General features: G+C 38.8%; 1 protein-coding gene across 3 annotated transcripts in view; it reads right to left on the bottom strand.

Annotated features, from left to right (window-relative positions):
• The window catches only part of si:ch211-220f16.2 (golgin subfamily A member 4), a 72746-nt gene that overhangs the window by 25519 nt on the left and 22927 nt on the right, over positions 1–24300 (bottom strand). For all 3 annotated transcript variants that reach the window (XM_056233260.1, XM_056233259.1, XM_056233261.1), the window contains exons 12-17: positions 18479–18588; positions 18176–18344; positions 17649–17753; positions 14278–17508; positions 13406–13522; positions 13143–13295 (exon numbers count right to left, since the gene is read on the bottom strand). In XM_056233260.1, the coding sequence (XP_056089235.1) occupies positions 13143–13295; positions 13406–13522; positions 14278–17508; positions 17649–17753; positions 18176–18344; positions 18479–18588 (3885 nt within the window). The remainder of the gene's footprint in view (positions 1–13142; positions 13296–13405; positions 13523–14277; positions 17509–17648; positions 17754–18175; positions 18345–18478; positions 18589–24300) is intronic.

Here is a 24300-nt window from a genome sequence, read left to right as displayed (position 1 = left end):
GGCCACATTCCACCCATTGGCCCTTGCCAATCATGGCCTCCTAATAATCCCACTGAATTGGCTCTATTAGAGTTGGGTCCGATTCCACCTTTGTCGAGTCCGAGTCCAAAGAGGGCCGAGTCGGACTTGAGTCCGAGTCCTTAACATCCGAGTCCGAGTCGAGTCCGGCCGAGTCCACAAAGATTTAAATGATTTGAAATTGACCTTTCACAAAGGCCCGCCCCTCTTAGTTACTGTTGCTACTTCTGATAAGCCATTCCGCTCTCACTTCACATGTTCTCACACAGTGAAAAATATATTTCGGAGCAAAGAGGACACTGACAATGCGCCAACATACAAGACAGAGCAGCCTACTTTTGGTATGAAATAAAAGTTAAATTATTTTAAATAATTATTGTACTGGCTTTCCAGTGCTCTTGCCGTTGATGATAGGAGTATGCAAGTTTAGAACGCGTACAAACAGAGTCCATGCAGATGGTTGTAGATGCATAAAAAATGTATCTTTATTACTGGCTTTATTAAACATGATCACAAACTTCCTGTGGCCTTTCCTTGTTCACATATACACACAAAGCCATACCTTATAGACCGCATACAACTAAAATCCACCTTACGAGCTACTCTGCCGTGCGGTCAAAAACTGTGTGCTTCCTAATCACCAACGCACACACCTGTTGCTCAGGGGATCAAATTATACACAGCACCACCCAGTGGACAAAAACGTTACTATCCCCCAGATGGCTCCTACACACCGGCCCCTTAATTGAATATGACATATTGGCATAACAATTACAAATTCATACAAAATGGAGCCATACATACCAATTAAAACTTTGTACCAATGTATGAAATGTATGACAAAAACACTTGTTGAATGCCATATTTTAGTCTACTTCTAATAAAAGGCAAAGCTTGCTAATTGGACGTTCTAAGATATTACTTTTGGTTTGAACCTTTGCTGAACGTACCAAGCCCCTTTTGTCAGGGAAGGTCTCCACAACCTTTCCAAGTAGCCATGAACCACGTGGTGCAGTAGAATCAGCAATAATCACAATGTCTCCAGGGGAAAAACTTCTTAGTTCTTTGTTCCACTTTTGTCGCTTTTGCAACAAGGGTAAGTATTCATGTACCCATCGTTTCCAAAAGAGATTGGAAATATATTGCACCTGTCTCCATCTCTTTTTGGCATACAGATCAGATCTTTCAAACAACCCAGGCGGTAACGCAGGATTTCCTCTCATAAACAGGATGTGATTTGGCGTGAGGGCTTCCAAGTCACTAGGATCGTTGGATAGTTTAGAGATCGGTCGATCGTTCAAAATAGCTTCTGCTTCACACAAGACAGTCTGCAGGGCCTCGTCGTCCAATGTTTGTTGCCGAAGGACTGCACAAAGAACTTGTCTCACCATTCGAATTATGCGCTCCCATACTCCACCGAAATGAGAGCCTGTAGGAGGATTAAAGCTCCATTGAACTCCCTTCTGCAGTAAGGCCCTTTGAACCCTTTCATTGCTTAATGCGGTGAGAGCCTCCTTTAACTCCCGCTCAGCTCCGATGAAATTTGTCCCATTATCAGACCTCATGTGAATGACCTGTCCACGACGACAGACAAATCTGCGTAAGGCATTGATACAGGAGTCTGTATCAAGGGAGTATGCCATTTCCAAATGGACAGCTCTACTTGCCATACAAGTAAAAATCACCCCATAGCGTTTCACTTTACTTCGTCCCCTTTTCACTTCAACAGGCCCGAAAAAATCCACTCCAACGTTAGTAAAAGGTGGCAGGTCAGGAATAATCCTTTCCACTGGAAGGTCTGCCATCTTCTGTTCACCCAACCTCCCTTTACAACGTCTACAGATGACACACTTGGAAATTATCTTTCTTGCAACAGAGTTGGCGTTTATAATCCAATACTTAAACCGAAGCTTGGAAAGCATCTGATTTCTGCCACTATGCCCCAACTCTTCATGAATGTCTCGAAGTATGAGATGTGACACATGCTGATCTTTAGATAACAGGATGGGATGTTTCATTTCCATCGGCATGGCTGACTTGCCAAGTCTTCCTCCCACTAGCAACAGTCCATCACACAACACAGGATCCAGACAATAAACATTACTGTTTCTATTAACACCAACGTTTCTACCCTTGAGTTCAGCGATTTCCTTTTGGAATTGTTCTTGTTGACTGAAGCAAATTATGCCATGCTCAGTTATAGAAAGATCCTCCAGTGTCAAGCTTTGTCTGCCCAGAGATGCCTTAAATTCCTGTAACTTTTAATTCCTGTAACATCTACAGCGACACCATCAATCTGTCCCAAAGATAATTCATTTCGTTTACGTCTCAGCTCCATCAGAAGTTTCTGTAGTTTCAAATACCAAGCAACTGCAACTTTCAGACGTTTCCATTCTGAGAAGAAATGAATAAGTTGACTTGTGGCATTCTGTCCATTCTGTACAACCATAGCATTGACTTTCAACCTTTTAATCTTTGGGTCATCGGTCAATATCAGATCACTTATTGGAAAGTGTGTCTCACTCGGCTTCAAGAGAAAACTGGGACCATCAATCCATCGCTTATTGCTCAGAAAATCTTTTGCCTTCAAACCCCGAGAAGCATCATCTGCTGGGTTTTCTTTAGTGGGCACGTATCTCCACTGTTGAGGTTGTGTTCTGTCTCTTATGTACGACACCCTATTACCAACGAATGTGTGAAACCGTTTGTCTTCATTCTTGATGTAATTAAGGACAATCATGCTGTCAGTCCAAAAGACCGAATCTTCCAATGAAAGTTGCAGCTCCCGCCTTAGCATGACGTTAACTTTGACAGCCAGTACAGCCGCTGTAAGTTCCAAACGAGGTATGGTCACCGATTTTAGTGGTGTAACTCTGGCTTTGCCCAGCAAGAAAGCCACATGTACCTTGTTTGCCCTATTTTGCATCTTAATATAGGAAACTGTGCCGTATCCATCTTCACAAGCATCAGCGAAGTGATGTAAACAAGCGTGGGAGGGCAATTCAAATTCCACAGGTTTAAAACATCGGTTCACCTGGAATCCTGCAACTCTGTCCAATTCGAAAATCCAATGGTTCCATTTCTTTTGGTAAATCGATGGTATGGCATCATCCCAGCCCAAGTTCTGTCTGCACAACTCCTGCAAAAGTACCTTAGCAGGCAGAATAAGTGGTGACAGAAAACCCAAGGGATCAAAGACAGAGCTTACCACCGATAAAATGCCTCTCCTAGTGCATGGTTGACTTTTCAAGGAAGTCTTGAATTGAAAGGTGTCGGTTTCCACACTCCACTGAAGACCTAAAGCTCTCTCAACAGGCAACTTGTCCCGATCCAGATCTAATTTCTGTATATCCTTAGCTCGGTGTTCCTCAGAAACTGACTGCAACACTTTGCGACTGTTGCTAATCCACTTTGTTAAACAGAAACCTCCTTTTTGACAGAGAGCAGTGAGATTAGCAACCATAGAGATAGCCATTTCCTCAGAAGAGACGCTCTGCAGACAATCGTCTACATAAAAGTTATTGTTAATGGTGTCAATTACCTCAGCTGGAAAGTCTGCTTGATTATCCTTTGCGGTCTGTCTCAAGGCATAACAAGCACAGCTTGGAGAAGACACAGCTCCAAAAAGATGAACTGTCATCCTAAATACGATGGGCTCTCTTGCCAAGTTTCCATCAGGCCACCACAAGAACCGAAGAAAGTCTACCTCTTCTTCAGCCACTTTAACTTGATAGAACATTGCTTCAATGTCAGCCATGAAGGCTACTGGCTCTCGCCTGAATCTCATTAGCACACCTACCAAAGAATTGGTAAGGTTAGGGCCTTGCAACAATTGACTATTAAGTGATGTTCCTTTATACGTTGCTCCGCAGTCGAACACAACTCTCAGTGATCCCTTCTTGGGATGAAACACCCCGTGATGAGGAATGTACCAAACTCTGCCATCCACACGATCTAGTTGATGAGATGGTACCTTCTCTGCATAACCTTTAAGTACTACCTCAGCAAGAAAATGAGAGTGCTGTTCATGAAACCCTTTGTTTCTTTCCAGTTTCCTTTTCAGACCATTTAATCGTTGCCTAGCGACCCCGAAGTTATCGGGTAACATGACATTACCAGTCTTGAATGGCAACTGTAGGCTATAATGTCCATCCTGGAGCATGACACTGCGGGTCATTATGTCCACAAACCGAAGATCTTCCCTTGACATTTCTTCTTTATCAGCAGTCCTTTCACTGAAATCATAATTGAACTGGTTGTTGAGCAACTCTTCCAACTTAACCACGGAAATTCTGTTAACAGTAACCGCAGAATGCCCATCTTCATTCTTGCGGTCACCGTTTCCCTCCAAGTTCCCACTAACAACCCATCCCAGTAGGGTTTTAATGGCAAATGGCCCATTACCATGACTGTTTATTATTTCATATGGCTCAATCAACTTAGCTACATTAGTTCCAATCAGTAAATCAACGCCTGCTTGAATGTGCGGTATCTTAACCTTATCCAGGTATGACCATTTGGATAACTCCTCCTGTGTAATGATGTTTTCAGAGTCAACAGGCATCTTCTGCTGTGTATATACAGCAGGAAGTGGGAAGAAACAGTTGGCATCTATTCCACTGATTTCCAGTCCGTCGATAACATTGCAGGAGACATATTTTTCCTGACCCATGGTACGAAGGAGAATGTTGACCCTCTTTCCGCTCAGCTTCAACTCTTTCTGTAGAGTTTCTGAACAAAAGGTAGCTGAGCTTCCAGGGTCCAGAAAAGCATAGGTCTGCCTCACGTTGTTACCTTTTATAGCTTTTACTTGAACAGGTATGATTGGCATTAAACTCCTCTCATTACCGGCCCCTGTATGACCGCAAGTTTGAGCAGACACTACTTTACGCCTTTCCTCCAACTCTTTCCCAGATACCTCCTTGCGATAGATGTGCAGGATAGTTGGATGCACTTCTCCACAAACCTCACATATCAACCGATTGTCACACTCCTTGCTCATATGTCCTGTCTTTAGACAGCCAAAACAAATTCCCTTGGCTTTCAAGAACTCAATCTTGTCTCGCTGAGTCTTCTTCTTCAAAGTAAAACATCTTTCCAATGGATGCTGATTTGCACAGAACAAACAGTTTCCATTAGACTTAAATACAGGGCAGTATCTTTGCTGTACTGACCCAACGTCAGTCTTCTTATTTGGAATTGAAACAGCAACCTCAGTGACAAAACTACTCCCTTTAAATGTCTTGCGCGCTTGGGGTTTGAATTTACCCGTGCCCTGTTTGTCCTGGATATCTCCAAACACAGGATCAGATGCCACCCTGACCTGTTTTTCAATAAACTCCACAATATGTGAGAACTTTGCTCTGCCTTGACTGGACTCCATAATCTCACAAGCCTGAGCTCTCCATTGCTCTCTCAGCCTGTAAGGTAACTTTGTAACAACAATCTTCATGTTGCTAGGCATGTTAAGTTCTTGCATGTATGAAAGTTCATCGATGGTATTGCAACATGTACTCAAGAACAAAGCATTAGCCTGTAATCCCTGCACATCCTCTGCCTTTAAAGCAGGCCAGCCCAAGGCTTTCTCCAGATAGGCAGTAGATACCTTGAATTCATTGCCAAAATGCTCTTGAAGTAATCTTTTGGCCAATGCATAGCCTCTGTCTGGGGCCATATGCTGGCAACTGCGGACCAGATCTTTAGGTTGTCCTCTTGTAAACTGCTCGAGAAAATACAAACGATCCTTTTCATTATTCGTTTTCTCTTCAATGCCATGTTCAAATGCTCTAATAAATGCAATATACTGCAATGGGTCACCATCAAATACTGGGATCTCTCTTCTTGGTAAGATACGAGGATTTCCTTGCTGTTGAATGAGATAAGATGTTAACTCCTCTTGTCTTTTTAAGACTTCAAACAGTGGATCACCATAACTAGGAAGAGCATGTGACGTCTGATCGACTCCCATATTGCTTTGTTGCACTTGAGCAGAATATTGGAAATCAGATTGTTGAGCTGTGTGGAATATTTGTTGATTTCTCCATCCTTTCCTTTGATTCTCTGTTATGACTCGTGATACAGAGAGATCGGCCGCTCCAGCTGTATTCGTTGGCTTTGAATTCACTGGTACATATTCGTTTGCATCGGGATTCAAACACTTTGGCCGAGAAGAATCGAACTTAAGGTTATCAGCTTTATTAATCCCAATTGATTTTGATCTTGAATTGTGTGAACATTTGCTTGAATTATCAGCCCTTTGCAACACAGCGATCTTTGCGTTTGAAGCTGCTATTTGAACATCCAACTCCAATTGTTCCTTTTTCTGTCTCAAATCCTCCTCCTGAGCTTCAATTGCATGCTTGGCCTTCAACGCAGCAGCTTGTGCCATAAGTGCAGCCCTTTCTGCCTCCATTTGAATGCATGTAGATACTGTAGCTGAACTGCGGTGTGAGCTGTGTTTACTACGTTTGGAGGTAGCGTAAGACACGTTTGAGACGCTGTCTCCAGGACCAACATCACTACATACTTCACCCATTTCAGAGCTTTTCTGACCTTTTGCTGTATCTGATAACCATTTGTTCACCCGTTCAATTAACTCATTATTTGGTATCATTTTGGCTTTAAACCATATTTCATGTTTTTCAGCTTCATCAACAGGTAAAATAACCAACAGTGATTCATGTGCTTCTTTAGCCTCTGAACATAACCTCATAAATTCTTCAAAAGGCAGGCGTACCTCAGGTTCATACTCTTTGTTTTCATCAATTAGCCTGTTAATTGACTCTATTAGTTTCTGAGCCTTGTTTAACTTAGCCTTTCTTAAATTTTGCAAAGTGTCAAGTTTTTCCATTAAAGCCTTAGCTGTTAATTTAACAGGTCTTCTCCCTCTTTCAAACTCGTTTTCAACATTAGACAGCTTTTGATTTGCCTCTAGCTCTATAGCATTCATAGACGTTTCATTTTCCATTTTGCAAACAGTTGTGCACAAACATACAATTCAAACACATAAACAATGTTCGTCTGTCTTTGGCAACCAATGCTGACACCAACAAGAGAGGGAAATTTAATCCAAACGAATCTACGGAGTACAATCCAGCCAGACGTATTGACGAGACGATCCTCACGTGCAGAAACACAGAGACTTTATCCAAACAGCCTCCCTCGGTCCATTGAAACAAACGTGTTGCCTTTTAACCCAGTTGATCTCCTTTATCCAGTGAAGCAGAGTTTTTGACTTTATGTTCTGGCTTTCCAGTGCTCTTGCCGTTGATGATAGGAGTATGCAAGTTTAGAACGCGTACAAACAGAGTCCATGCAGATGGTTGTAGATGCATAAAAAATGTCTCTTTATTACTGGCTTTATTAAACATGATCGCAAACTTCCTGTGGCCTTTCCTTGTTCACATATACACACAAAGCCATACCTTATAGACCGCATACAACTAAAATCCACCTTACGAGCTACTCTGCCGTGCGGTCAAAAACTGTGTGCTTCCTAATCACCAACGCACACACCTGTTGCTCAGGGGATCTAATTATACACAGCACCACCCAGTGGACAAAAACGTTACTATCCCCCAGATGGCTCCTACAATTATTATGAAATTCAAACAATAAATACTGTTTTGTTGTGCTTTAATGTGTAGGCCTCAATTCAAGCAGCACATGAACTGATAATCTCTTCTAGTTATAGCACAAATTAAACATGAATGAAAATCAGAACTGCAAAAAGAAATCAATACACACCATTTTTTGGTGGTCCACTGACTTTAATCTACTAACTGGTTTGGTTTGTTTGTCGGACAAAAATGGCGGGTGTCTGCATTATAATTGGTCAGATCGCCTGTCAACCAAAGTCCGGCAAAAGGTCTCACCACTGAGCTCTTAAATTAATATTTTAAACCTTATAAAATTATTGCAATGTATAGTCACAGTGATACGTTTACCTATTGTACATCTTTCAGAATCTGCAATGTAATACTCAAGAATGCAACACGATGCATTAAGAGCCAGGGGGTACAATTTTTAGCAAGATGATGTGATGATTAAATTTTTCTAATATTATTTTACATGCTAATATCTTTTTTAGCCTCTGAAGGGCAGGACTAAATTAATTAATTAATTTTTAAACAAAGTAAGAACAATTTACACCAATTTACATTGTTCAAAAGTTTACACCCCCTGGCTCTTAACAGATGCTTCCTTCTTGAGCATCACTAAATGTTTGCAGGGTTTGTAATAGTTGTGTGTGAGTCCCTCAGTTGTCACCAGTGCGAAAAGATGGATCTCACAATCATAGCCACTGCTAGTAAGGAGTCAAATATGAAGAAGATGCTGGAAAAGCAAAGAATGTGCAGGAGCTGGAGGATTTTTCCTCATGAACAACCATTACAAAAACAAAAACAAAAAAACACACACAAAAAAAACAGTTGTGGATCATTCAGGTAATGACACACAATATAAAAATCAAGTAATTTGTCTTGTATTTTGTCTTGTGGACTAGGCTATTAAACATCTGTTATGTGAAAAAGCTTTTTCAGTGCAGTACTAAACAGAAACAATGTTTTTATGATCCTTTCTTATAAATAAATAAAAATTACATTTTGGAGATTCTGAAAGGTGTATGTAAACTAAAGTGTAAATGTACCAAAAATCATAAAACTATTAGACGCCAAAATGTTGCTATGGTTACTATGTCAATCATCGCAATTTCATGACTCACATGACTAAAATTTTGCGGATTCACTCCCACATTTAAATGCATTTATCACTTTTTATAATTGAACGTGAACGTAACCACTGGTCCTCTAGAAGCAAGAAAAACAAAACTATTATTTAGATTGTCAATAGCGCTCCCTTTAAGCCATCACTTACTTACCGCGTTCTGCACTCTCCCTAAAACTCTCGTCATAAACACTGAAGTTGTCCGCACTGCACAGTGAATCTCTCATTTATATCGCGTCTAGACTTTGTTGATTATGAGGGGATTTGCGAAAGGATAAAGCTTGTGCTGATTCTGAACATACATTTTGAGCGAATTCTCCGCATGTTGACTAAAACGCCTCTGATTTGCCACTGTGTTCATGCGCTTAATATACATGTCTGTGATTGGCTACAATGCTCAACGCGGAAACAACACAAGTAGTTTCGTTTCGTTTTTGAATAATATTGTGTCCTCCAGTGCCCGGACTCGACTGGACTTGGACATTTTTCCGAGTCTAAAATGTCCGAGTCCGTGTCAAGTCCGAGTACAAATTCATCCAAGTGCGTGACAAGTCCGAGTTCATTCAAAATTGGTACTCGAGTCCGGACTCGAGTCCGAGTCCGAGTTCGAGTACCCCAACTCTAGGCTCTATCACTCTCTCTCCTCTCCAACTATAGCTGGTGTGTGGTGAGCGCACTGGCGCCGTTGTACTGTGGCTGCCGTCGCATCATCCAAGTGGATGCTGCACACTGGTGCTGGTTGAGGAGAGACCCCCTGATATGATTGTAAAGCGCTTTGGGTGTACAGTAGTACATATGAAAGCGCTATATAAATGCCTCATTCATTCATTCATTCATGTGCAGCCCCAGCATGTCTTACATGCTCACAGCAATGTCTGTGAATGTATTGGCAGTAGCAAGTCTCTGTTCTTGCTCTGCAGTAGCAGAAGCGTAGCAGATCTATTTCTCCAAGACCAAATACATTAACATTAGGGGCACCGGAGGAACCTTTTCATAGTTCCTAGAACTATTGGCAAAAGAACCCGGGTGTCGGCGCCTTTGCACCGCAGGATCTAGGAACGATTTTAGTTCCAGGAACTCTTTTGGAGGAACTAATTTAGCTCCTACTTCAGATTAGGGTCTAAACCAGCACAATAGGAACTATCAGTGACGTTAGTGTTCACTGATTGGCCGAACGCACGCAAAACACCAGCACCCGCCATTAAAAAAAAAAAGCTATGTAAACACACAGATTATAGCCTATGTTTACTCCAGAAACTAACTATTCGAACATGGAAAACGGTGATAGATGGGCCTCTTAATCTTTACGCTGAGGAGAAAATCCAACGCAACTTTGAGGAGACCAAGCTAAACATCATGTATTTCTTCTCTGCTGGTGACACTGGACATCAACCACACGGCATACGCTAATAACTTTTCATATACTGTCTACTTTCTATGTATAACAGTTCTATCTAATAACATATTAGACAGGACTGTTAGACAGATCGTAAACTAATGAACACGGAGAATGCGAGCACTGTTTGTTTGCTCAGGCTCTGGCGTTCTCAGCGCCATCAAAATAAAGGTCACAGCAACGAACGCGGCTTACGTCACTTCAAAGTTTCTAATGACGAATGCAACTGGAAAACGTTCCTAGGGGAACCATTAGTTCTCGGGGAACCACCCTGGTGGATAGTTTCTAGAACTAAGTTCCTAGAACTATCCGGTGCGAAAGCCCCTATTGTCACATCCATTACCATGCCAATCTCTCAGAGAGTTGCCATGACAGAATTTGTTGTCATCATTACAACTTTTACATATCTTGTCCAATTTTCATCAGTCTCATCATAGACAACATCATCACAGAATAAAGTCATGTGATTATTGTACCATTGCACAGCAGTACCTGTACGCACCCTGACATTAAATGAACATAAAAGATCAAATAAAAATATATATTTTAAGAGTTTTTTGAACCACTCACTTTTGAACCATGTCCAAATATCAGCTAACTAACATTAACATTGTACACATTGTGTTGCCAGAAGGCATAACTGTGCAGGAGATACTTATACATGGACCCTTCTAACTTTTTTTTTTTTTTTAATTAACAGGACCCAAACTTTGCCATTTAGTGAGTTAATTGGAAACTTATATTTTTACCTAGCACTATATGACATAGGTTACATTTATTGATCAATTGACAAAGCAAGAATAAAAGAATAGATACTTGTAATAAAATCATGTTCATCTAAAGAATGAAATATCATACATATCAACTATCAGCCAGTGCTACAATTTCCAATGACCTCACATCAAAGATAAAATTGTGTATGGTAACTACCAGTGACACTGTAAGGATTTGATATTCATTCACTTTTAACCCTTTAAGACCGACGGGAGCGCCGGCGCTCCCGTTTGCGTGTGTCTGTTTAAAAGCCTATAGAAACTGAAACCAAATTGCTAGCTCAATCATTCTTTTTGCATACAAAACCAGAGATGTAACATGTTCAGATCAAGCCTCCAACATGCCCATGTTGCGTTGTTTTCACCCTCTAATCAGTCTGTACAAACTGCGTAATATGCGTTTACAAAAAAAACAACACAAAAATGCATTGCACGTCTTTGCACACATGTTCTGTAGATCTGCGATTGATAGTTACGTCTTCCGATGGCTCATTGACGTATCACGTTCTGTGCACTATGACCCCCGGGTGTGTCGCATGTTGTGACGTCAAAAGCTGCGTCATTTGACCATGCGTTTGACTCGCGTGATTTTTTTTTTCCCCAAACCACTTCAGCGGAAATCCCGCCCTGCAGCCGATTCTAAAGTTTTCATTGCTCATGTCAATCACTGTACAGATTGCCTACACCAAACACTGATCCCTAAACCTACCCGTCACTGTAACCTAAACCAATGAAATCGGCTGCAGGGCGGGATTTCCGCTAAAGTGGTTTAAAAAAAAAAAAAAAAAAATCACACGTTTGACTCCCGTTTGACTCCCATTTGCTATATGTTCCTTCTTATCGTTATTGTCTTTTTACCATTGCTTTATTTTATCATGTCTTTCTCCTTTAGACACTCACAAATACAAGCACATTCACACACACACACACACACGCGTGCGCGCACGCACGCAACGTTATGTCTAAACGAAAGTACACGGACGCAGAGGTTTTGGAAATACATATTGCGTCCGATGACGATGAACTATACGTCTGCGCATCTATTTATTTTATATTTTAACCAATTCAATGTTCAATCAATATTCAAAAGCAAAATGTTATCTGTTTGACCACAAATGTAATCGAATATTTTACATGGCATTTCCCCTCCCTTTTTTTGAATGAGTGTAAAAATGAGTGTATCTTCAAAACTAATTTATGTAAACAGTTCAAATCAATTCTGTGTAGTTTTAAATTGTTTTATGCACGTTTTTCACATTGACAAGTTTGAGGTTGACATTTATCCATTTTTTGTATTGAATAAAATATGTAAAAAATAAATAATTAAAATTGTTTTTCTTTTTGTTTATTGCACTTTTGAGATATTTATCTAGTTACTATTGATTTTTTACAAACATAGCCTTCAAATTGGGAGAGTAAGGATTATTTTGATGTATGGCATATGAAAATGCTCAAAAGAATGACAGCACAGCATGTAAAAATACAAAGATATACTCTGGTGGAATTGTTCTATGGCAGGTCATAAAGGGTTAACCAACAACCTAGTGACAAAAAATATGCAAGTTTAAATAAATAAATAAACCAAAATTTTACTAGACATACTGGAAGTTGAACTTTATCTCAGGCAGAGCAGGTACTATGAGAATATGCAGAGAATGTGTAATTACTTTAAGTCGGCATAAGACAAATGTTGCGATAGTCTTTTCTTCCCTCTTGTGATGTAACGAGAAACAAGCGCTCAGCCATTTTTAGAATTTTGTGTTTGAACTTTAGTTTTTGCGGAAAGTTTAATTAAAGTTATCATGAGCATTGTAATGTTTGAAGCGGATGTCATAACATATGTCAGTAGACCGGGAAGATTTCAAAGCGCGCGGATCATTAATAAATCCGTAAGATCTTACCTTCATGCTGGGGAAATGGCTTTTCGAACAAAGAAATCAAGAATTGATGTGAACACGTTATCAGACAAGAGAAGAGATGTCATTGCAAGACCGTTATTTTGATTAAAGATTATGAAGGCAAATTAATAAAAAATGAATTATGTGCACAGATAAATAATTTATGATAAATACAAATAATAATTGTTAATTTTGATTTCATTGTAATTTTAAGCTTGTCTGTGATTGAAGAATAATATATTTTATAATTTATTTAAAACAAAACATTGTTCTTTGTAGCCGATATTTTACAGTATTTTAGATCCACATTTACAGAAAGACACATTTAGTCACCTGTGTGGGTGAATACTGGTTTTGAAATTGTCTCTCCAGCCAACAGCAGCGATTCTGGAGCTCACTAACAGTCTGCTGTGTGTCTCTGAGCATCTTGGAAACGGTGTTCAATTGGGTCGACACCTCTTCCTTTTCCTCAATTGCCTGTTGCAACTAGTACACATACATGGATAATAATACATGCAGAGTTATTAGGAAAACAATTCATGGCAATAAATATAAGACATTATTTTGTTTTTCAGAGGTAACATTTGGATGCATACCTTGATGTTGAGTTGTTGGAGGCCAGATTCTCTTTGCTGGATCTCTAGCTGATAGTGATGCAGATTGCTATGCAACTGTTCTGGAGACACATCTTTACCCTGCAAAGTCATGGACTCCTGCAGATGCACAGAAAAAATGTACTTATGTTTCTGAGTATTCTGCAAAACAAGTGTCATGAAATACTAAAAAAAGTTTTCCAAGATACTACCTGAAATGTATATCAATGTTTTTTAAGTGCTATGACCAAATTAGCCAGACCCTCCCTGAAAAAAATGTTGCTGCATCCCAAAAACCTAAACTATAACCTAAAATTATGTCCTCTTTTTGTGGAGGAAAAGTACATTCTTTTAAGTGTGTTGCAGAAGAATAGGCAAGTTTTGGGACATACTACCACAGCATACTTGCATTTTAACAGAGTGTTTTGTTGCCTAGTTATGTGTATCCTGTCACCGTAAACTTGCCTGTGAATCATTCTGTCAAGGTTAACGTCCTTATATACAATTTCCATCAGGTTAGATATTGATTATTAATCACTCAAACCCCTTTATCTAAACCTCTCTACTTAAATCATTAGAAATTTCCTTTCTCTAACCTGAACACTTGCCAATACCCTTTCTAGAAGCATCTAGTTCATTGTTCTGTAACTTTTTCTGAGCTACACAAAAATAAAGGATTTCTTGCATCAACGTCTAAACTTCCCTGTCCTTAGACATTAACATGTTTTAAAATATCTAGATGTTGCAGAGAAAGGAGTATTCTACGCTTGTGTTTGTCAAGAACAGTAAGTCTAAATTTTTCTGTCTCTAGAAATGTTAACTCTTTTCTTATTCTTGAATTTCAACTCAGTAAGGGTATTACATTAAGCACTAACCAGGATGTAGAGCTTCTCTCTCTCCATTGTCTTATCTTCCTTCACTTCATTCATGGTGCTGGATTGCCACTTGTGTTGTACCTGGTCCTGAATTCTCTGAATCTGATAACTGGAATTTCTGCAGATCTCTTCCTTTTCCAGGACCAATTTACAGACCTCTTCTTCCTTTAATGATTTTTCATTGACAACTTTAATCAACTCCTGTTTGGTGAAATTATATTCCTCTTGGAGTTTCTTGTATAGTTCATCCAGTTTCTGCATCTGTGACTGAGCAGCAAATGTGATTAGTTCCTTCTCAGCTTGTTTTTCTCTGAGTTGTGTGATCTCTGAGGTTAATTGCTCTATTTTAAAGTTCAGTTGTGAAATGGCGTTTTCCAGTTCTGATGAACTACCTTGCAAGCACAGATACCTCTCTTTTTCCTGCATCAATAAAGAATCCTTTTCATTAATGATGCTGATGAGATGGTTATTCTTCTCTTGTAAGTTCTGTAATTCCCCCTGAAATTTAGCAATTACACCCATTTCTAATTTCAGTCTGGCTTCAGATGCCTCTGATTGTGCCAATAACGTAGTCTTAACCTGAGAAAACTCTTTATCTTTATTTAACAGCAAAACATCTTTGTTTTGCAAAGCTGTCTGCAAATTCTGAGTCTCTTCATGCAGCTCAGAGATCACTGTTATTTTCTGAGTGATTTGGTCCTCACTTTCCAACAGTTTGACCTGCATCTTATTTACATACATCTCCTGCATTCTGAAAACGTTTTCTTTTTCCTGCAGAGTGAGTTGTAAAGCTTCAAGATGAGATTGCTCCGATTTGAACTGTTCTGCCAAAGATGTCAGTTCCACTCTTTTGCTAGCCAATTCATTTTGTAGAGAAGTGATCATCTCTCGTTGTCTAAATATTTCTTCCATTGAATTCTTCAGTTCAGATTTAATTACAATATTTTGGTCATTCATTGCCTGAAAACTATCCTGATATTCCACAACCTCTATTTGTTTCTGTCTCAACTCCTCTTTTAGTCTTACATTTTCTGTCAAATGCATCTCTAAAGTATTTTTTACATTTGCATGATCAGATTCAAGCTTCACAATATTTGTATTCATAATACCAAGCTGACTAGTTAGTGAAAGCAGTGATTCATTTCTTTTGTACAATTCCTCTGAGTGATTGTGACATTCAAGATTTGTTTCTCTTAAAGTGCTTTCTTTCACTTCCAAGTCCACTTTCAGAGTGCTTATCTCTTGTTGAAGGCTAAAAACAAGTTCTCTTTCATGACTAAGTTCCTTTTGTAGCAAAACGCTTGTATTTGATTCTGTCTGCAGCAGGATGTCTTTCTCTGTCAGGCCTGATTTATGTTCATTTGCTTGTTGTTGAAGTATGGATATACTATCTTGTAAATCCTTGAGTTGGTGCCGATAAGCTTCCATTTGTGTACTTTGATCTGTTAAGACCTTTTCTTTTTCAAGGACAATATGGTTGTATTGAATGACTTGAGAAGTGGAGGATTCAAGTTCTCTCCTAAGATGATCTACTTCCTCTTTGGTCTCCCTGAGACATTGTGAGAGGGCTGCACATTCTGAAGACTTTTCCTGTAAGGTCTCAGCTCCAGACTGCTGTTTCTGTTGAATAACTTTGTATTCCTCTACTTGCAAAAGCAAACCTTCCTTTTGCTTAAGTAAACCTTCTATGATTTTGCGGTTTTCCACATCTTGCGATTCAAAAATCAAGATTTTGTTTTGTAATGTCTCTCTCTCCTTTTTTGTTTCTGTGAGTGACTTCATCTGTTCATTCGTTTGTTTCTGAAGGTTCTTGTTCTGTTCATCAAGACTGATGATTTTAGAAGAAAGTTCTTCATTTTCTTTGAGAGTTAATGTGACCTTGCTGTTCATTTCAGACACAACCTGCGTCAGTGTAAGCATTTCCTTTTGTTTCTCTTCAAACATTTCTTGTAAATGTTGAGTTTGTCTACTCAATGTCTCATTGAGTCTGACAACGGAATCTTTTTCTAACAAAATCTCAGCCATTGATTGCTTGTTTTGTTTAAGTTCTTTGTTCAATTCAGTTCCTCGGAGAGCTAGCTCTTCCTTTTCCATCTGCAAGTCTTCTGTTGTTTTAACACTTTCAAACAGCTGCAGTTCAACTTCAGATATTTTGCTTACCAACCTTTTCTTTTCATCTGAAACATCAGAAAGAGACTGGCCACTAGTCTCAATTTCCATCTTTAATTGACAATTGTCATTAGTGAGGCTTTTGACTTGTAAAAGCAAGTTGGAATTCTGATCTTGCACAGCTTGTATTTCCTCCTTAGCATTATCGAGAAGCTGCTTTTGTCTTGTAAGCTCCCCCAAATTCTGCTCAAGTGATTCTTGAAGTTTCTTCTTGTTATCGTTCACAGATTCAAAACTCTCAATTTTACCAGACAAATCTTTCTCAAGGGTTTCTTTAGCTAAATCTCGAATCTTGAGTTCTTTGTTAAATCTATCCCTCTCTGCTACTGTCTCCTCTTGAACAGCCTTCAGTTTCTGCTCCAATAGGAATATTATCTTTGACTTGTCTTGGACATCTTGCTTAAGCTGCTCTTGACATTCAACCTGCTCCTCAAGCTTTCTAGAGAACATCAAAAGCTCACTTTTATGTTTGCTGACTTCAAGCAATTTATTACGTTCCTCTTTGACAAATTCTTTTTCATGAACTTGTTCTCTATCCAATAGGTGATCTTTGACATTCATACTCAACTTCTGTATTTCCATGCGGAGATCCTGAATTGTTTTCTTATCGTCCTCTGTTTGCTTTGTGAAGTCTTTAATTGCATCACTCTTTGACTCACCTTCTTTTTTCGCAACCTTTAGATCACTTTCAGTTCTCTTCAATTGTTCAATCAGCTGAGGTATTAACACATTAAAAAACTGTTGGTCAGAAAGCTGTGGGTCTCTAAAGATTTGAACATCCCGTTCGACTTTATTCAGCACATCCTCTTTGAGCTTCATTTCCTGTTTTAATTCATGGATTTGCTCTGAATATTCTGCTGTGATGGATGATAAAGCCAGAATTTCTTTGTCCTTGTCAGTGATGACATCTTGAAGTCTATCAATTTCCCGCTCACAGCTCTGCAAGTCATGAACCAGCTGTGCTCTTTCTTCCATATGTGCTGTGTTCAGTCTGTCAAGATCATCGTTTGTTTGAGCCAGATCACTCTGTAATGATTCTATAGTTGCCTCTTGTTTCTGCATCTGAAACAATAACATTTTTTAAATGTAATGACATGTTAATGAACTTTAAAAGAAGAAATAATTGTATATAGTCAAAATATAATAGTCAAACTTGCACATAAAAACAAACAAACATTCAAGACAAGTCGGTGAGATGTTACCTTGTCTTTCAGTACACTAAGTTTGAGTGTCAGCTCTGCAACAGTTGCTTTCATCTCTGAGTTTTCCTTCTCAAAGGAGCTGCATGTCTTTTTAACTTCAGCCAGCTGCATAGCAAGGTAGTATCAATTACTCATATGTGGTTTAAAAATCACATGTATGTCATATCGTAAATGTGCGACACTGATCTTGATGCTTGGGTCGGTACTAAATTGTGTTTTTAAAAAACTAAAATGGATGCTGAATGCAAGGAAGTCTTTAAAAGCTCTAAAATGCTTGTAAAATCACATTCCTATGTTAATACAGTAAGTAAATTATTTAAATTCTGCCTGGGTGGTGAAAAGGAGGTTTTTATTTGGACATTTATTGTCCAATTATTTATACATTTAAGGTCAACTTGAAATCTATGTGACCAACTGCTGAAATGGAGCTCAATAAATATTCAATCATATAAATGAGTCCCCAAAATAGATCATGCCATCTTGTTAAACATACACACATTATTTCAATACAGTTCACATTTACCCACATTGTGTTCAGTTTGAAGAAGTTTGTCAGCGGTGTCTTGCTGTTGTTTTTCTTTTGTCTCTAAAGCCTCCCTCAGACTCTCAATACATTCCAGTTTCTCTGAGGTTCTGGCAATCGTGTGCTCCTTTTCCATGAGCGAGGACTCCAGACACTCCTGTGTGCTGCTCAGTCTGTCAACAGATGTGTTAAGAAATAATTGTTATGGCTTTTAAACACAAAATTTGTGAATTACAAAGTTACAAAACAAATAAGAATCATGAAATGTTTCAGTAATAAGGCCCCAGAAGCTCATTTTAGAGATTACCCTTGGAGTTGTTTGTTCAGACCGGTGATGAGCAGCTGATGCTTTTCTGTATCTTTAATCTGCTGACTGCGAAGGCTGACGACCTGTGCCTGCAGCCGCTCAGACTCATTCTGACACACAAGATGACAGATCATAAAGATACAAGCAAAAAAGCAAAAATGCACCCCACGGCACAACTGCGTGTCATGTCGGCATTGTAGACAAATGTGGCTTAACCTAGGGCTGCACGGTAATAAAAAAAAATGTAATTGCTCATTGTTGATCATTAGTGCAAAACAAAAACCTGATCCTTGTAGTGAACCAAGTGAAAAAGGACCCAAATCTCTTATTGGTAACTCAGATCCTTATTGGTCTTAGACCCTCTTTGTTTTCATACTTTTTGGACCAAGTCTAAGGGTGTATTCACACCTGCCTTGTTTGGTTCGATTGAATCGAACTCAAGTTCGTTTCCCCCCTTGGTGCGGATCTTTTGGGGAGGTGTGAACACCGCAATCGCACTCGAGTGCGGACCAAACAACCGTACCGAGACCCAGCTGAAGAGGTGGTCCCGGTCCGGTTCCAAACAAACTCTAATACGGTTCGTTTAAGGTGTGAACATGAACCGACCCAATTGCAGAAAGCACTGCGCCTTTTTTGACAGGGTCAAATTTTTACCATGTAATTCGGGGTGATGAAATGCCTATACATTATTAGGGGTGCAACGGATCACAGTTGATCCGTGATTCGTACGGACCAGCTGCCCCACAGTTCATCACGCACGCGATTCGCTGATTGACTGCTAAATTTAACCATCATAGAGTGAAAGTTTATCATTTCGACGTGTTTTGTCTTGCTAATTTACACATTCAAACAATTTTAAACGCAGAAGAAAAGCGAAAATCGGGACTCACGCGTTATCTGTGACCAGAGCCGCACACACCTGAAGCGCGTGCACCCAGAGAGAGAGAGAGAGAGAGAGAGAGAGAGAGAGAGAGAGAGAGAGAGAGATGCACGTTTGAGATAGCGTTAGCGTTTCCTTGCAGGACACATGCACACAAAATTATGTTAAAAATACTCGTCTAAATACCCTTCTCTGCAAGTATTCTCTCGGTTATGTCATAGTTGAGAAAGAATCCATGATGTTTGGCATGTTTTTTTCAGTATTGCATTCGGTCTTAAAGTGACAGCACACACACAATATTCCTACTGTTGTCTGTGTCATTAATGTTAATAAAACAACTAAATACAGCTTTAACAAAAACAAAAATGAAACTATATTTAATTTCTACAGTGAACAAAGTGTTATTTCTTACAAGTTATGTGCCTGAAAAGACTTTGTAACTTTGTTATTTAGTATTCATCTCTGCTTGTAATTTGTGTATTTGTTCTTATTTTACTGTTCACTTGTTTTTAATGTTTGAAATTTATCATTTAAGAGCATGTTCTCTCCACCGCAACCGTCTTGCAGCACATCTTCGTCTTCGCAAATTCCTAATAACAACATTGTATAGATGACATTGTATCATATGATGCTCATAAGTTTCTTCATACTGCGTTAGTAGCTGATGACACCAAATCAGTAAAAGAATAAAAATTCCACTAAGAAATATCTCCATAACATAAATTGCCTCTTTTTACACTTCCTGCTTTTCCCTGCTTGAGAATTTCTGTCCAATGAATGGATGACCTTAGCACACATGTGGTTTTGTTTACAAATTTTGGTTCACTTGCAAAAAGGGCAGTGTGAAAGTGAAGCGGACTTTCCTGGTGTGAATACGCCTTAATACAATGGTTGGTGTCTGATGGCTATACCCTCCAAAATGCGACCCCATTCACTTACCTCCGTGAAGTTGACAAAAACAAACGTTTGTGCTGGTTTGGTGTTTGAGATATTGAACATTATTTTATGGTTGTGTGACATCACTCTCGGTGCCATTCGCTTGTGCTCGGTTTGTGTCGTTTAGAATGATTTGGACGCAGCTCTATTTATTACAAATTATAGCTCACAAACTATATTTGTTATTTCTAACGAGGGCAAATAAATACCCTCATTAGAGGGTATTTATTTGCATGTTTTAGCAAACCGATAGCAAACCTAACTCCGACCACTAGGGCTGGGTATCGAGTTCGATACTTTTTAGGTACCGACCGAATTGTCTCGATACTACCGAGTATCGAAACATGTCTTGTTTTTCGGTACCAAATTTCGATACCTAAGGGGTTAATCTAGTCAACTTCAGTGAAACAAAAAGCATGCAGCATGATTGGCTGTGGCAGAAAAACACTAACGTTAGTTTGCGCGGTTGCCCAGAGAGACGTGGCTCGTCGCACGTGAGGCTGTAGTGTGTGTGTGAGCGTCCAACCGTCCCAACCCAGATAGATAGAAAATATCTGGAAAAGCTCAAAAGGGTACCTACCTATGTACCACACTCGATGCCAGAAGCACGCGATGCAATATTTTCGACAAGATAAATGCTGCCAAGACCGGCAACACGATAACTCTGATAAGGCACTTAAAAGCGCACAGAATACACTTGAAAGTAGAAAGTTTATCTGTCTTCGACTGCAAGAACTGGAGCGCGTCACAAATGAACCGAAACTCAGCGTTTAGGATACTTGACTCACAGACATGTAAAATAGGCCTATAGACGGTTAAAATATGTCTACTTTTAAACGAAACAATTAGAAATAATTAGTTTATGTAATCCATATACACTACCGTTCAAAAGTTTGGGGTCGGTACGATTTTAAATACTTTTAAAAGAATTCTCTTCTGCTAACCATGGCTGCGCTTATTTGATTAAAAATACAACAAAAATCAGTTATAGTATTAAATATTATTCCAGTGTAAATCAGCTGTTTTCTGTGTGAATATATAGTAAAGTGTAATTTATTCCTGTGATCAAAGCTGAATTTTCAGCATCACCAGTGTCAGTGTCTTCAGTGTCAAATGATCCTTCACAAATCAGTATAATATGAGGATTTGATGCTCAAGAAACATTTATTATTATTATCAATGTTGAAACAGTTGTTGGTCTGTCAGTTGTACAGTTTTTTGGGTTTTTTTAGGATTCTTTGATGAATAGGAAGTTCAAAAGACTTTTGTAACATTATAAATGTCTTTACTGTCACTTTCGATCAAATTAATTATTCCTTGATAAATAAAAGTATTGATTTCTTTCCTCCAAAAAATAAAAATAAAATTCTCACTGACCCCAAACTTTTGAACGGTAGTGTAGGTGCGCGTGCGTGCGTGTTCACTACAGCAGGAATGACGAGACAACATCGCCATATTCATCTTTGCAGCCAACACACTCAGTAAACACTTGTTTATTAATAAAAAATTAAAACATCTCCTTGCTATTTTATCCCGACACATCCATAATCATTAGGCTACTTTCGCCAATGCTTTGCGGCAAGCTTTATGTGTGCTGAGTGTGAGGCTTAATCCCACACCCCAGTAGCCTATATTTAATTCAATTCACATTTATTTGTATAGCATTTTTCACAAAACATATCGTTTCAAAGCAGCTTTACAGAAAATGCATGTGTCTAAATTTCAATTTAGAGTGATCTGTTATCAAAGGTGACTGTGTGCAATGCATTTCAATTAATTTTCATTCAGTTTCATTGTTAAACAATGCATTAAGTTAAGGCAGAAACAATGAGCTCATTGAAGTAAAGAATACATGTTGTTAAATGATTAGGAAACATTTAGCATTGGTGCTTTTTTACTCAAAATAGAATATATTTGCTCAAAATATGAGTGTAAAAAAGTCAACAAACTGAAAAAAAAAAAAAAAAAAATTAAGGTAATGTAATATTGTTAAAACGGATTTCCTAAAACTGGTATCGAAAAAAGTATCATTCAGGAACCGGTATCGAAGTCAAGGTATCGTATCGGTATCGAAAATTTTGTTACGATACCCAGCCCTACTGACCACCTCCCGAGATGGTGTTGGTTTGGTTCGCTTTATACGGGTCTGAGATCGTGTAGTGTTCGCGAACCATGCTAAGACCCCTAAAAAGCACCAAGTGTGAAAACACTCTAAGACAACAACTAAATTGTCACATTGGTCCTCTTGTCAGGATGAGAAAAAAAATATTCAAACTTTGAATAAATTCTATACTAAAAAGTGAGCAAAGTACGCAATCTCAGAAAAACTGGATTAGTTCTAAATAGTATTCTATAATCTTTAAGATAACTCTTTACAATTAAGCCTCGCTCACACTACAGGAGTTTTAAAATCCTAACCGATTTGGAAATCTGGTTGCAGCTCACACTTAAGGAGAATCTTTGCAGATTTTCTTACCTCAAATCTTAAACATGCTCACACTACAAGATTTGAAAATCGTGGCGCATCACACACTACACAATGTTATTAAGATTCGTGCCAGAGAAAGCGCCTCACGTGATCTCACGCAACAGATCGGAAGCGGAAAGATGGATGTAGGCTAAACAAAATATCTGTCCTTCATATCAAGTCATATTCGTGAAAAGGTTGCCGTGTGACTAAGGAAAGCGAAATCTTTAAAAAAAAATATCATCCTTTTAATAAGGATATTTCTAATGAATGGCGTCAGCTCTGTTCAATACAATGAATCAATGCCATAGATCTCTATAAGGTAACGCATCAGCAGCGTTGCTCAATGCCCATTGCTGCTCAGCTGAGCATTGTAAAGTGGAGCTCAAAGTTAAAATTAAAATAATTAACAGCTTGTTTCATTTAACCCATCTTTGAATGAATATAACTTTATAATGAATATAAATATTTTATAATGAAAATATTTTTGTGTAGGCCTAGGCCTAATTCTGTGAATTACACTGTGCAAACCAAAGTAATAGCCTAGCTACTACCCACCGGATGAAGAAAGGGCTCTCAGTCTCCACAGAACATAAAATATTCATATTATTTTATTTTTCGTGTTGGCATTTGAGGAAAAAACAATGTCACGGACATGACCGCTAAGCGACTTTAAAATATGCTTTAAAACCTTCACAAAGACATCAAACAGAAAGCACAAAACCTTTCTTTAAATCGAATTTCGTTTTGTATTAATTGTATCTTAATTTTAAACAATGTTTCATCAACCAATTGCCTGGATTTTTATAAATAAGAAGTAAATATAGCAGACGATAGATAATCACGAAACGGAGGCGTCGGCGATACTTGATAAATTAACCGAAACTCAGCGTATAAGATAGCCTACTTGCCTCACAGACATGTCTACTTTTAAACAGAACAATTCAAAACGAAAGAAAACAGACTACAGACTGCACTCTGCTTATGTAATCCGTATGAAATGTGCATTTCTCTCTGGCGCGTTCACTACTGAAGATCGCATGCATCCTGCAGAAGACGGAAGAGTTGCAGATGGTTCAGGATCGATATCGAAAAATCTATATTTTTGACAACACTAGATTGTAGGCTACTTATTATTTCAGATGCCTTTATTATGCATTTAGTATTTTATTATTATTTATTATACTGTAGGCTATTATGCTTATTTATTTAGCAATAAATGGATAAATGGAGATAATGCGCGCATCGCGCTGTTGAGTCACTCAAAATTACCTCAATGGAAATTCCTTCACCATGACAGCCCTACTTATTGGCTATTGTGACAGTACTGACGTAATCACAATCTTGCTCATCCCGATAAATATCAAACATGTTTGATATGATCGGGGCGAGCCCGATTTATGTAAGAGCAGATCGGGAGGTGCAAGATTCGATCTGTGAATGCCTCACATTACCAGATAATCTGTGCCGAACATCAGAACCGATCGAGGTCCTCGACAAGATTTTTTCTCCGATTCTCGGGAGGGGAAAATCGGGCAT

The sequence above is a fragment of the Rhinichthys klamathensis genome, unplaced genomic scaffold, assembly GCF_029890125.1.
Source record: "Rhinichthys klamathensis goyatoka isolate OS25496 unplaced genomic scaffold, OSU_Roscu_1.1 h1tg000365l_1, whole genome shotgun sequence".
NCBI lineage: Eukaryota > Metazoa > Chordata > Actinopteri > Cypriniformes > Leuciscidae > Rhinichthys > Rhinichthys klamathensis.
This window is presented reverse-complemented; position numbering and strand designations above follow the sequence as displayed.